Source organism: Chanodichthys erythropterus, chromosome 21 (assembly GCF_024489055.1).
Source record: "Chanodichthys erythropterus isolate Z2021 chromosome 21, ASM2448905v1, whole genome shotgun sequence".
NCBI classification, from domain to species: domain Eukaryota; kingdom Metazoa; phylum Chordata; class Actinopteri; order Cypriniformes; family Xenocyprididae; genus Chanodichthys; species Chanodichthys erythropterus.
Window position 1 is genome coordinate 34,423,583 of NC_090241.1, and position 14,770 is coordinate 34,438,352.

At 33.1% G+C, this 14,770-nt stretch overlaps 1 protein-coding gene across 1 annotated transcript; it reads left to right on the plus strand.

Moving 5' to 3' along the window:
* The first annotated feature begins 5,030 nt into the window (after positions 1–5,030).
* Positions 5,031–13,511, plus strand: LOC137011330 (tubby-related protein 1-like). The gene is made up of 12 exons (XM_067374098.1): positions 5,031–5,303; positions 5,390–5,494; positions 7,528–7,668; positions 7,778–7,888; positions 7,971–8,117; positions 8,520–8,605; positions 8,695–8,862; positions 9,007–9,119; positions 9,228–9,336; positions 9,444–9,542; positions 10,772–10,943; positions 12,831–13,511. Exons 1-12 carry the CDS (start codon positions 5,153–5,155, stop codon positions 12,962–12,964), a joined length of 1,536 nt encoding a protein of 511 aa, XP_067230199.1. The 5' UTR covers positions 5,031–5,152; the 3' UTR covers positions 12,965–13,511.
* The last annotated feature ends 1,259 nt before the right edge of the window (positions 13,512–14,770 follow it).

The window sequence follows — 14,770 nt, forward strand, 5'->3', positions numbered from 1 at the left end:
GCTCTGGTCATTTACGTTAAACATGTTCATTATGCATCGTGTCCAGCTGTACGTCTACATCACATGCAGGACAGGAGGATGTTCGTTGAGATCTGTTTATTTGATGGCCAGATGACAATATTTCATGATTTTACTTCTCTCAAAATAAATAAATAAATTTTAATTCAATTAAAAGAGAAATAAATAAATAAAATGAATGAATGAAATAAAATTCAATACATAAATGAATACTTTTTTTCAATTTGGCTGGACAGCAATAATTAAAGGATAAGTTAACTTTTAAATAAACTTTTCCCGATAATTTACTCACCCCCATGTCATCCAAGATGTCCATGTCTTTCTTTCTTCAGTGGAAAAGAAATTAAAGTTTTTGATGAAAACATTCCAGGATTTTTCTCCATATAGAGGACTTCAATGGGCACCAAACAGTTGAAGGTCAAAATTAGTTTCACTGCAGCTTCAAATTGTTCAAAACGATCCCAGATGAGAAATAAGGGTCTTATCTAGTGAAACCATCGCTCATTTTCTGAAAAAAATTGAAAATTATATAAGTTTTAACCAGAAATGCTCATCTTGAACTAGCTCTCTTCTTCTTCTCTATTTGAATTCCAGCAATGTAGACACTGCTAAGTGTATTACTGCCCTCCACAGGTCAAAGTTTGAACTAATTTTTATATTCAATTTGATAGTTCAATAGTATATAACAATTAGTTCATACTTTGATCGTTTTAAACAATTTGAAGCTGCAGTGAAACTAATTTTGACCTTCAACTGTTTGGTGCCCACTGAAGATCCTGGAATGTTTTCATCAAAAACTTTAATTTCTTTTCCACTGAAGAAAGAAAGACATGGACATCTTGGATGACATGGAGGTGAGTAAATTATCAGGAAAAGTTTATTTAAAAGTGAACTAATCCTCCATTTCACAAATGACAGTCAAAATGCGTTTTTGTGACATTTTGATTGTGACCATTTTTACAGCAATTATTGAGTGCTGTGGAATGACCTTTCAAAACATATTTTTAATCAGGCGTTATCAGGGGGGTCTTTGCACATGTTGCTAATCAAGGCATTTTCAAGCTTATAAGTGGGAAATATGGAGGACTTCCTAGTATTAATTAAACTTGAGAGGTTTATGTGGATCTAGATCCTTGCTCATTTATTCATTGAAAAGAACTAGTAGGCAAAAAGGTGATTAAAAGTGGTGAAATTTTAAAATGAAAAATAGTGACCAATCACAGCATGTAACAATACAAAAAATTCTCCTTAATATATTAAAGGGCTGGTTCAACCAAAAATTAAAATCCCATCACTAATTGTTCACCCTGATGTCGTTCCAGACCCGTAATCATTTAATTCATCTTCAGAACGCAAATAAAGATATTTTTAATGAAATCTGAGAGCTTTCTGTCTCTCCATTGACCATCTACGCAACTACCACTTTCAAGCCACAGAAAGGTAGTAAAGACATCACAAAAGTAATCCATGTGACTCCAAAAACATTATTTACCACTTTATTTACAAAATATTAATCTCTGACGCGCAACAACGTCTGCTCTCATGTGCAAACAGAACGCATGCGTCGTGGTGAAAGTGGTAGTTGCGTAGGCTGTCAATGGAGAGACAGAAAGCTCTCAGATTTCATTAAAAAGATCTTAATTTGTGTTCCGAAGATGAACGAAAGTCTTACTGGTGTGGAACGACATGAGGGTGAGTAATTAATAACAGAAATTTCATTTTTGGGTGAACTAACCCTTTAATTGCCCTTCATGTCCGTTTGTCGCATCTATTTTCTCTTATACTGAAAAAACTTTCATTAATAATTAGAAAATTCCCGCCTCAAACCCGAAGAGCTCCACGCGCTCCCCGTCCGTCACAGTCTGTCGTTTATCTTGATGTGTCAGTGTGACAGATGGGTCAGTGTGAAAATCCTCTTAGCAACTTTCTGCTGATGGAGGTTCATTGAGTAAAGCTCCACACTTTCGCAGTACTAGCGAGGCCTCGCTCGCTTTGTGTTCAACTTTATTGGATACAGATCCAGGATACGGACATGTCTGCCGAAAAGGTGAGTTTGTTTTTAATAGATTGATTGTGTAACTGTTGCATGTTGTATAGGAGCCTAATTATTTTTTGAATACCTGTTGATCTAAATGTTGATTCAATGAAAGACATGTTATCTGAATTATTATTTTGCATATTCTGTTGTAAACTACACAACAGATCTGACCCCACGGTGTATTTTTAACATTAATAATTTAAAAACGTACTAAACATGCTGTCATGAGCTTGTTGGTTGATGTCACATGTCTAGTGAATGTGGCGAGTCAGTTCTAGTTTTACAGGAAATTCAGTGAATAATTGCGAAGCTTGTCACAAACACGTGCACAATCCTGAAACAAACACTTCCAGCCATGAATTTCAATTTTTGTTAAACAATTTGTTTTTGTTTCTTGTGCTAAATACCTATAAAATATTTAACATAGTGACATTTGCATAAATATTCTTAGTATTTCTTACTAAAATAGCTAATAAGAAATGTTAGACTTTGAATATATACATACATATATAGTCCTTATAATCATAAACTTTAGCTCCAGGGTTCAGAATTAGAAGATGGTTCAAATCCAACTTGAGTTCATTTAGACAGCACAGATATTTGCATTTTTAACAATGTATTCGAAGTGAAAGGGAGATTTTTGTGCAATATTTGTTGTTTATTTGATGGAAACATGATTGAATAAGGGTTGGTGTTTTCCTCCACACCTCATGACAGGGATTGACTATAAGGTGACGGTATTAATAGCCTTATTCTGGCTGTGTCTTAAGTGGATCACACACACACACACACTGACACAGACTCATAGACTGTCAGTACAGGCTCTCACAGAGATTATCTCATGTTTAACATCATTTACGAGTGTGAAAAAATGTGTGGATACTTTTAACGTTGACATATGAAGACAGTCCACAAGGGAAAAAAATAATGCATAGATGTGATTTGTTTCCAATTTGTTTTTGTGCTTAGCAACAGGATGAGTTGCATTATATTGTTATGTATCAGATCAATCATTAGATTTAGAGATGATCTAAGATATCTTAATATTCTTTTAGATTCTGATTCTTCAGAAACTTTTCTTTTGGTATCTTCATTTTAAAGGCCATATATGGTTCAGTCCCAGAGATATGGGGATCTCAATGCGTCTCTGTGTGCAAATGTTGAATTTAACCTATTTTCAATGGTCGAAAACCAAATGTTGATGACTTTTCAAACAGCTGATACTTATTGTATTTAAAGAGAAATGTCTGAAGAACAAATAATGTTAAAACTAGAAATGTATCTTCTTTACTTTTTATCAAAACAACTGCATTGAACATACCAATTTTAACAATATTTCAGTACCAAAAATACACTTAAAATGGCCAAGTTGAGGCATATTAACCCTTCCAGAGATTTGCAAAAGTACATTTATGAAATACAAAAGTGAAATAAAAGTATTGCACCAGCTAAAGCCATGGTTTTTTTTTTATTCTTAATATCAGTATATTTTTGGACTCTCAAAAATCATGAATGTGAATAAATATAGGAACATTTTCACTTCTAACATTATTTGTTCTTCTTTAAACACAATAAGTATCAGCTAAATGGTTTTTGATCATTGAAAATGGGTAAAGTTCAACAATTTGCCCACAGAGCCACATTGAGATCTCCATATCTCTGGGAATAAATTATATAAAGCCTTAAAAATTAACATGCCAAAAGAAAGGTTTGTTAATAACCAGAATCTAAAAGGATATTGAGATATCTTTAATGCTTCTTTAGTTACAGTTACACAAACATTGGAAAACTGGAAAAACAAACTTGTTCTATACAATTATTTTGATAGAGGAAAACCAGATACATTTCTAGCTTCAACATCATTTGTTTTTTGCTATTTAAAAAGAAAAATGTATCAGCTGTGTGCTGAGTGACCAACATTTGGTTTCTGGCCACTGAATATGTGTACAATTTACACAATGAGCCACAATGAGATCCCCATATCTCTGGGATTGAACCAGATCCTAAAATTGAAGATACCAAAAGAATAGTTTGATAAGAACTAGAATCTAAAAACATATTGTGATATTTTTACTACTTTTTGAGTTACAGGCATTCCTACTTTGGAAAAAAAACACGAAAAGTGCTTCTCTCCATTTTTCACCCATCACCATTGGTATATAATGGAACAAAGATTACTAAACACAACAGAAATTAATAATAGACCTACTGTACCAATCTCTGTGTAAAAATAAAACAATGATGCTGCCATCTTTCTAAAGTCATTTTCACCCACCTGTAATTTGGCATTAAATTTTAGGTGACCCCCGTCTACAAAATAGTGGATTACTCAGTAAATATTCCTCCATGGCATTTAATATCTTGGCTTTCGTTACTATTTAACTTTGTTTGTCTACAAAATATATTAACATAATTAAAAATTTGAGCTGGGGACCTCTGGTTGACATGGAATGACCCATATGACTCCGAGAACACTAAATAACCATAAGTTGAACACAAACTTGAATCCATTTACCTTGAAGAAAATGAAGTGTGCAGTAGGATGAAGAATAAGATGCTTCTGAAGAACGTGAAAGTGATATTCAGATATGTTGTTCTTTTTTTATTTGTTGCTTTCACTTGCATCTTTACTGGTGAGTTCTCTAATTTTCTAACTTTGGTTAAAAAAAATTCTTCATCTGTGCTCTCACTATTCCTGCCTGTTATAGCTTGTGCTTTTCTGAACGATATCTGACACTTTGTATTACTAGCATTTCTTGTGTTTATTGCATCTTTAAAGGTGCAGGATGCGATTTCTGAGAAATGCTCTTGAAAGTGGATCAGACCAAGCACCAAAACACACTTGTAGCCAATCAGCAGTAAGGGGCGTGTCCACTCATGAGGGGGGAGGTGCCTGTGTTGCATAGCATGTTTGTGAATTTGGGGGCGGAGCTATCAAGATAAGGATGTTATTCTTTTGGGTAGGGGCATATTTGTTTTGGTGATTGATTTCAAATATGAACAGCATTTCTCAAAAAAATTGCTTACTGAATCTTTAAAGATGAATTGAAAAGATGTCATGTCTCTATAACATGTTATGTACAATAATGTCATTTTATGACTGCGCACATCAGAATCTGTCAGAAGCCTAAAAAGAAGAAGCCAGAGTCCACTCCAGTAGAGACCAATGGAAGCGAAGCCAAACCCAAAAAGACCAAGAGCAAGAAGAGCGGAGATCTGTCGGCCGAGAGCAGCCCGGCCACTCAGAGTACGGCAGAGAGTTCATGACCTGAGTGTTACATCACTGCGCTTCTGTCAGTCTGTTTACACAATTCTCACAAACCTCCCTCACAGATGGAGAGAAGGTGAAGAAGAAGAAACTAGAGAAGGAAAAAGAATCAACGGAGAAGGAGAAAGAATCCAAAAAGAAAGCGAAAAGTGCCCCAAAGAAGAAGAAGAGTAAGTGACCCATTATACAGTACAGACCAAAAGTTTCGTCTGCTCACCAAGGCTTCATTTATTTAATTAAAAATACAGTAAAAACAGTAATATTGTGAAATATTATTACAATTTTAAATAACTGTGTACTATTTAAATATATTTGACAAAGTAATTTATTCCTGTGATCAAAGCTGCATTTTCAGCATCATTACTCCAGTCTTCAGTGTCACATGATCCTTCAGAAATCATTCTAATATGCTGATTTGCTGCTCAAGAAACATTTATGATTATTTTCAATGTTGAAAACAGTTGTGTCCTTTTTTTTTTTTTTCAGGATTCCTTGATGAATAGAAAGTTCAAAAGAACAGCATTTATCTGAAATACAAAGCTTCTGTAGCATTATACACTACCGTTCAAAAGTTTGGGGTCAGTAAGAATTTGTATTTTTATTTTTTTGAAAAGAAATTAAAGAAATGAATACTTTTATTCAGCAAGGATGCATTAAATCAATCAAAAGTGGCAGTAAAGACATTTATAATGTTACAAAAGATTAGATTTCAGATAAACACTGTTCTTTTGAACTTTCTATTCATCAAATAATCCTGAAAAAAAAAATATTGTACACAAATATTTTGTACAATTGTACACATTAAATGTTTCTTGAGCAGCAGATCATCATATTAGAATGATTTCTGAAGGATCATGTGACACTGAAGACTGGAGTAATGATGCTGAAAATTCAGCTTTGCATCACAGGAATAAATTACTTTGTCAAATATATTCAAATAGAAAACAGTTATTTGAAATTGTAATAATATTTCACAATATTACTGTTTTTACTGTATTTTTAATTAAATAAATGTAGCCTTGGTGAGCAGACGAAACTTCTTTTAAAAACATTAAAAATCTTAGTGGTTCCAAACTTTTGAACTGTACTGTATACTATTACACTAGTTAATAATATTTTGTATTTTCAGTTTTTATTTGAATTGTTTTATTTAAAATGTGCTGTCAATAAAAAAAAAAAAAAAAAAAATGTTTAAAATTAAAATGAAATCACAATGAATATTTAGATCTGTGTTGGCACTGCTTCTGATCCAGAGAGAGCCATTGTCATGTATGGGTATGAAACAGCTTCACAAACAGGCTTTTCAACCACACAGTATTATTATTTCTGTATTACAGTAATTAAAATTATCACAGAAGAACTGGGATAAAAGTTTATAGTTCAGATATAAACACTGATGTCTATGGTAGTGATCAAAATAGAGTAAATCACCTTTTGAAAGTAACTTTACTCTTCAAATAAAGATTTTATCAATTTCATGGTTACGCCAGTAGGTGGCAACATGTGATTGTTAAAAATGTTTGTCATTGAATTATTCATTCAAAAGATTCATTCAAAAACGCTGATTCATCCAGTAATTAAAACATGAAGTCTTTATGATTGAGTCATTGAATCATTCATTAAACTGATTTTTTTTAAAAGAAAGAATTCAAATGAATGAAATATTTTTAAATAGACTTTTGTTTAGTTGTCTATTCAGAATCTCTATTTAAAAAATGTGATTTACAATTTATCCAAATTTCTCAGAAAAATAGTTTCAGTTTTCATCTAATATATACTCATATTTTAATTTATTTAAGCTTTATTCCAGTTAACAAAAAATACTTTTAATAGTTTTACAACGCTAAAGTGACTTTTCACAAATTCTGTTTTATTGATGTCTCAATTTTGTTTCCTAAAACAGTATAGTAATAGACACATATAAGACAATCACAGACATAAATTCAGAATATATAGCTATGAAATGAATGTGTATGGCATTTGAGGTCATATTACTTTTGATTTCAGTTTAAAACATCAGTTGAAACTGAAATGATTGGAGTTTGTTTCTCAGGAGAAAAAATAATTCATCCAATTTGTCTCATTACTGTCTAGAAGAAACAACTGTGATACTAAACAGTGTCTTCTCTTTCCTACAGGATGATGGTGTAACATTTTTGAAAACATTTTAACTGAGCACTTACATGTGTTTGTTACAAAACAGGTTGTACAGAAGATGATGACGATGATGAAGAGGATGATGCGGAGACCGCTCCTCAGAAGAAGACGAAGAAAAAGACTTCAAAAGAAAGTTCTGATGGAAAAGAAAAAGAGAAGGAAAAAGACAAGAAGTCCAAATCAAAAGGTGTCCTCTGTTCAAATGAGTAACTTAAAGCTCTTCTATTATGAGCTCTGATGTTAGTTTCAGCAATACCTGCTAACTAGATTTTTTTTTGCTTTATGTGAACATGAAGACGTCAAAGAGGATGCAGACAGTAAAGGAAAATCTAAAGCCAAGAAAAAGGAGCCGGCCTCCATGTTTCAGATAAATGGAGACAAGCCTGAAACCAAGAGTAAAAAGAAAGGTAAAGTTCTGACAGCTTTTCCACATGCATGTATGTTTTATGATTCAGAATAAAATATGTTTGCTTATCTTGCATGACGAAGCTGCCAAATCTGAGAGTGAAGATGAGAGCGAACCGGAAACCAAAACCAGCAAGACGAAGAAGAAGAGCAGCTCAAACCCAGCGTCCATGTTTCAGACAGGAGCAGACAAAGACAAGGACAAGGACAAAAAGACCAAAAAGACCAAAAGTAAGTTTTGTTCTTTTCTTAAACCATTATGTTATGCACGATAAAAAAATACAGAAATGCTTCAATAATGAAAAATATTTCATGTTATCATGTTATGTTACTATATTACTTTTGTTTTATTATTTGTCATATTGTATATTTTGTTAATGATTACACAAAATTGTATCACTATGAATACTTCACAAATAAATAAATTCAAACATACAGTATTTTATGAGTTGCATTGATTCCAACAAGGCAATATTTTCTTCTGAATAGCAATAAAATCAAGTTAAAGAACCATATTGAGGGTACCATGTCACTGTGTGAAGAAATTGATATATAAATATGAACTGATTTGTTTCCATACAATGACAGCACACGTCTGTTTCCATGTGTGATTTGATTGTTTCTCATCCTCAGGTCCTGCTAAAGCAGAAGAGACTGAAGACTCTGATTCAGAAGTGACACAGAAAAAGAAAAAGGGCAAAGGGAAAAAAGGCAAAAAGGTGAATTCAATATATTAAACATTATTCTCAATCTAGAACTCATTTTGTTTGGTATAGTTTGTATGGTTACCTCTTTTATTCCTGTGAAGGAGGAGCGAGCACCGTCTCCTGTCATCGAGTTTGACAATCTTGAGGAGTTTGTACTTCAACCCGCACAACAAGGTGTCACAGTAAAGTGCAAAGTGACCCGTGACAAGAGAGGGATGGACCGAGGCCTTTACCCAACTTACTACCTGCACCTGGACAACGAGAAGAAAGTACGTCATCTGCTGTGATGTTTGTAATTATTATCAAAAAACAAAGAAAATCTTACTTACGCCAATATATGGGCCAATAAAAGTCATCAATTTTAGCTTTGCAAATGAGAGTAATATGAATTCCGATGTCCATCTTACATCCAGGTGTTTTTGTTAGCGGGAAGGAAGAGGAAAAAAAGCACAACCTCAAACTACTTGATCTCCATAGACCCCACCGACCTCTCCAGAGGAGGGGAGAACTTCATTGGGAAGCTGAGGTACGTGGGTTTTGGACCATTATCAATATAGCTGCTCTTTATAGGACGCTTTTGTAGGTCTTTGACACAGTCTCACTTATTTAAAGGTTATTTGCACTTGTATTTCAGGTCTAATCTGATGGGAACTAAGTTCACGGTGTTTGATAATGCACTGCATCCGGACCGAGCTCTGCCAGACATGTCTAACGCTCGGCAAGAATTAGCAGCCATTATCTATGTAAGGCAACATTACCATACTACTGTAGTTTTGGTTTATGCACTAATCAATGGAACAATATCAGTTATATTTCATAATGTTAATTTGATTTTACATTGTGGCTTTAGGAAACAAATGTTTTGGGCATGAAAGGACCGAGACGAATGATTATAGTTATTCCTGGCATGACCAAAGACGGTGAACGAGCCCCCATACGACCACGTAATGTAAGTAAAACACAAATATCTCTATCTATCTATCTATCTATCTATCTATCTATCTATCTATCTATCTATCTATCTATCTATCTATCTATCTATCTATCTATCTATCTATCTATCTATCTATCTATCTATCTATCTATCTATCTATCTATCTATCTATCTATCTATCTATCTATATACAGTACAGTCCAAAAGTTTGGAACCACTAAGATTTTTAATGTTTTTAAAAGAAGTTTCGTCTGCTCACCAAGGCTACATTTATTTAAGTAAAAATACAGTAAAAACAGTAATATTGTGAAATATTATTGCAATTTAAAATAACTGTTTTCTATTTGAATATATTTGACAAAGTAATTTATTCCTGTGATCAAAGCTGAATTTTCAGCATCATTACTCCAGTCTTCAGTGTCACATGATCCTTCAGAAATCATTCTAATATGATGATCTGCTGCTCAAGAAACATTTAATGTGTACAATTGTACAAAATATTTGTGTACAATATTTTTTTTTTCAGGATTATTTGATGAATAGAAAGTTCAAAAGAAAAGTGTTTATCTGAAATCTAATCTTTTGTAACATTATAAATGTCTTTACTGCCACTTTTGATTGATTTAATGCATCCTTGCTGAATAAAAGTATTCATTTCTTTAATTTCTTTTCAAAAAAATAAAAATTCTTACTGACCCCAAACTTTTGAACGGTAGTGTATAATGCTACAGAAGCTTTGTATTTCAGATAAATGCTGTTCTTTTGAACTTTCTATTCATCAAGGAATCCTGAAAAAAAAAAGTACACAACTGTTTTCAACATTGATAATAATCATAAATGTTTCTTGAGCAGCAAATCAGCATATTAGAATGATTTCTGAAGGATCATGTGACACTGAAGACTGGAGTAATGATGCTAAAATGCAGCTTTGATCACAGGAATAAATTACTTTGTCAAATATATTTAAATAGTACACAGTTATTTAAAATTGTAATAATATTTCACAATATTACTGTTTTTACTGTATTTTTAATTAAATAAATGTAGCCTTGGTGAGCAGATGAAACTTCTTTTAAAAACATTAAAAATCTTAGTGGTTCCAAACTTTTGGACTGTACTGTATATATATATATATATATATATATATATATATATATATATATATATATATATATATATATATATATATATATATATACACATTTTTTTAAAAATGATAACTGAATATACTCCTTTCCAAATAGGACAATGATGGCCTCCTCATGAGACATCAAAACAGAAATATGGAAAACTTAATAGAGCTGCGCAATAAGACGCCAGTGTGGAATGAAGAAACGGCGTCACATGTGTTAAACTTCAATGGCAGAGTCACACAGGCCTCCATCAAAAATTTCCAGATTGTGCATAACAAAGACCGTAAGTATCGCAGCTATATTTCTGCAGAGCTGTTGATATTGCTCCAAAAATAGGCTATGTTTGAAAAAGTGTTCTCAATACTATTATACTATTAATTAATATTTTAAATTAGCCTCTATTTTTATATTTTCATTTTCATTTTAGTTTGTTGTAGAACTTTTGTTGTGCTTTTGCCATTTTTATTAATTACCTTTTTAATTTCTATTTAGTGATAATTTATCATTATTTCACTTTTAGTACTTCAACTATTTATTCCAGTTACTTGCCAAGGCAGCATTTGTCAATTTTTTTAAAGTATAAAATGTTTAAAATAATGGATCTTTTATCCATTTTGTTTAATTTTATATCAGCTTTATTTAAATAAATGAAAACATCTTTTAATATTTTTAATACTTTTAATAATGAGGACATACAGTGGCATGAAAAAGTATGTGAACCCCTTGCAGAATCTGTGAAAATGAGAATTATTTTAATAAAATAAGAGGGATAATAAAAAATGCATGTTATTTTTTTGTTTAGTACTGTCCTGAGTAAGACATTTTACATAAAAGATGTTTGCATTTAGTTCACAAGACAAAACAATAGCTGAATTTATTAAAATAACCCCATTCATAAGTATGTGAAGCATTGATTCTCAATACTGTGTGTGGTTACCTGATGATCCACGACTGTTTTTATGTTTTGTGATGGTTGTTCATGAGTCTCTTGTTTGTTCTGAGCAGTTAAACTGAACTCTGTTCTTCAGAAAAATCCTCCAGCTCCTGCAGATTCTTCAGTTTTTAAGCATTTTTGCATATTTGAACTCTTTCCAGCATTGACTGAATGATTTTGAGATTCATCTTTTCACACTGAGGACAACTGAGGGACTCAAACGCAACTATTAAAAAAGGTTCAAACATTCACTGATGCTCCAGAAGGAAACATGATGCATTAAGAGCCGAGGGGTGAAAACTTTTGAATTCAAATATCAAGGTAAATTGTACTTAATTTTTCTGCCGGAAAACATGCAAGTATCTTCTGTTGGTTCCGAAGGGCAGTACTAAATGAAAAACAATGATATTTAAACAAAATAAGAAAAAATGTGACCTCTTCATCCTGTTTAAAAGTTTTCACTTAATGCATCATGTTTCCTTCTGGAGCATCAGTGAATGTTTGAACCTTTTTTAACAGTTGAGTTTGAGTCCCTCGGTTATCCTCAGTTTGAAAAGATGGATCTCAAAATCATACAGTCACTGCTGGAAAAGGTTCAAATATGCAAAAATGCTTAAAAACTGATGAATCTACAGGAGCTGGAGGATTTTTCTGAAGAACAGAGCTCAGTTTAACTGCTCAGAACAAACAAGAGACTCATGAACAACCATCACAAAATATAAAAACAGTCGTGGATCATCAGGTGACCACACACAGTATTGAGAATCAATGGGTAACAAACATATGAATGGGGTTATTTTAATAAATTCAGCTATTGTTTTGTCTGATTTGGATAAAAGTGTGTGCCAAATTAGTTAAACCAATATACTGTTTCCCAAAATGCAATGCACTTGACTTCACCATCCATTTCCAGTGTGACAAATGTGCCAGAAATAATATCAACAGCAATTTTGATCATCTCTTTCTTGACTTATTATTTTATTAAACTGCAAAAAGTTGGCATAAGTAAAAATGTATGATTAATAATCATATGTATTTTGAGATGCAACACTGAATTAAACATACATAATTCTCAAGTGTTGCATACTATTATTTGAAAAGTTCCATATTGAATACTGAGTAATAGTGCAAAGTGTGCAGTATGCACTGTACAGAAGGATGTTGTAAAATAATGTAAGTATTAATGTTGGCTAAGTAAATAAAGCATTACATGAGCTTTTTTGTGCTATATTTCAGAGGACTACATTGTGATGCAGTTTGGGAGAGTTGCAGATGATGCTTTCACTCTGGACTACAGGTATCCTCTGTGTGCCGTACAAGCCTTTGCCATCGCCCTCTCCAGCTTTGATGGCAAAATCGCCTGCGAGTAACAGCGCAAAGATGTCCTGCTGGTCTTTTTCTGTGATTTTGTCACATGCAGCTAATGGGAAACGTTCTCACTCAGCATCAGCTCAATTCTCTGCGAGAAGACCGAAACCCATACATGTGTAAAATAAAGCCACCATTGCTTGTGGGGTTGCATGATGTTACGTGCCGTAGAGAGATCTGTTGGTCATATCCCCTTATATGGGCTAAGGTCAAATATTGGTTGTACAATGGATGTATTGGAGGAAGTGCGTTGAGATGTTTGATTTGAGAGTGTGAAAGATGCAAATGACCCTCTTAAATATAAAGGTTCTTTATTTGCTTTGATGGTTCCATGAAAAACCTTTAACATCCAAGGAACTTTTCCATTGGTCAAAAGGTTATTTATGATTAGGTTCTTCATGCTAAAGAAAAATGGTTCTCTTAAGAACTGTTCACCTGGAGATTCTCTGAGGAACCAAAAATGGTTCTTCTATGGCATCGCTGCGAAAACCCCCTTTTGGAACCTTTATTTTTAAATGTGAGGTCACATTAGACATGGTATGTGCTTGAAAAGGGAAAAAGAAATAGACTGTGTTGTATTTTTTAGTTGTATACAATATAATTAGGAAAATTGTATTTTAATATTGTCTGCTTCACATTTTAGCAAACCGGGTTAAAAACAGTGTAACATAACCTAATAACATAAATAGAAAAGGCACTGTTTAAAAAATATATATTGTATGTATTATTGGAAGTCGTGTTAGGTTTTGTGTGCGTGAAACTGTGTAAAAATTCTTGTCCAAGAGACAGCAAGCAAGAAAGAGGGTGTCTGTGCAAGTGTGCCGAAAGCTTGAGATTAAAGCAAGGTCCAGATTTATCTGAGCTGATAGTAAATTTCAGATTTTTGCACATGCAATATCATTGGCATGACTGATGCTTGGAGAATGTCAAACATCTCAACCACTCATGCAGTTTCTTGCTTACTCAAGCAAAAATGATCTGGAATAAAATTACTGAAATAATTCCATGATCACAGATGTGTGTTTTGTTTTGCCTTTTACATGTCATTATAGTTTATGATTACTTGACTTCTGTAACATAGGCTGTATTTGATAAAAACCCATAACTGTCTTAATAATGCGTGCAGACAAAAGTAAATCAAATTAGACATGTTCTTCCATTTTTACTCAATGTGAATGTAGGAAGGAAAATGCAATACTTTGAAATGAAATAAAAGTGTTTGTAAAAATGTGCTTTGTTTAAGAATTTCTTTTATAGGTGTGTTTGACGGATGTGTGAATGTTAAAGTCAATATGAAATAAAACTACTTTCATCTTGAGCATTCATGCTATTTTTGTGCATGTTTTTTTAAAAGCTTGTTTTCTTTGCAGCCACTTTCTTTTTCACTTAATTAAGCCCAAAGTATAGTTCACTTTTTACACGTATGCGAGGGTCAGTGTACGGTGTGCGTAAAGCCCTGGGTATACTTTGTTTTTTACATGTACACTAGTGTACGCGCACGGCCTTGCAAAGCATACTTCATTTGACTCGTACCGTACACAGGCGTTCGACACATGCACAGTTTTGAACAATCTCTCGCCACGAGTTACAACCCATGTAAACGTCTTTGTATTCTTTAATGCTAGAGTTGTACAAATAAGGGTACTTTCTAACCTCTTCGCACAATCACTTGTCTATGTAGGCCTCCATTGTTGCTGTAGCTTGCATGTGTTCTGGTCTGTTCTGTTTATGCAGTTTTCCTTTGACGATGCCCCCAGGGCACGTTGCCACATTGTGGATAAACTAATTACTGCAAAAACAATTAAATG

Excerpts from the sequence above, each read along its gene's own strand:
- LOC137011330 (XM_067374098.1), top strand. The coding sequence starts at position 5,153 with ATGACTGCGCACATCAGAATCTGTCAGAAGCCTAAAAAGAAGAAGCCA. Across the intron at positions 8,606-8,694 it reads AAGGGAAAAAAGGCAAAAAG|GAGGAGCGAGCACCGTCTCC; the intron begins GTGAATTCAATA and ends ATTCCTGTGAAG. Across the intron at positions 9,120-9,227 it reads AACTTCATTGGGAAGCTGAG|GTCTAATCTGATGGGAACTA; the intron begins GTACGTGGGTTT and ends CTTGTATTTCAG.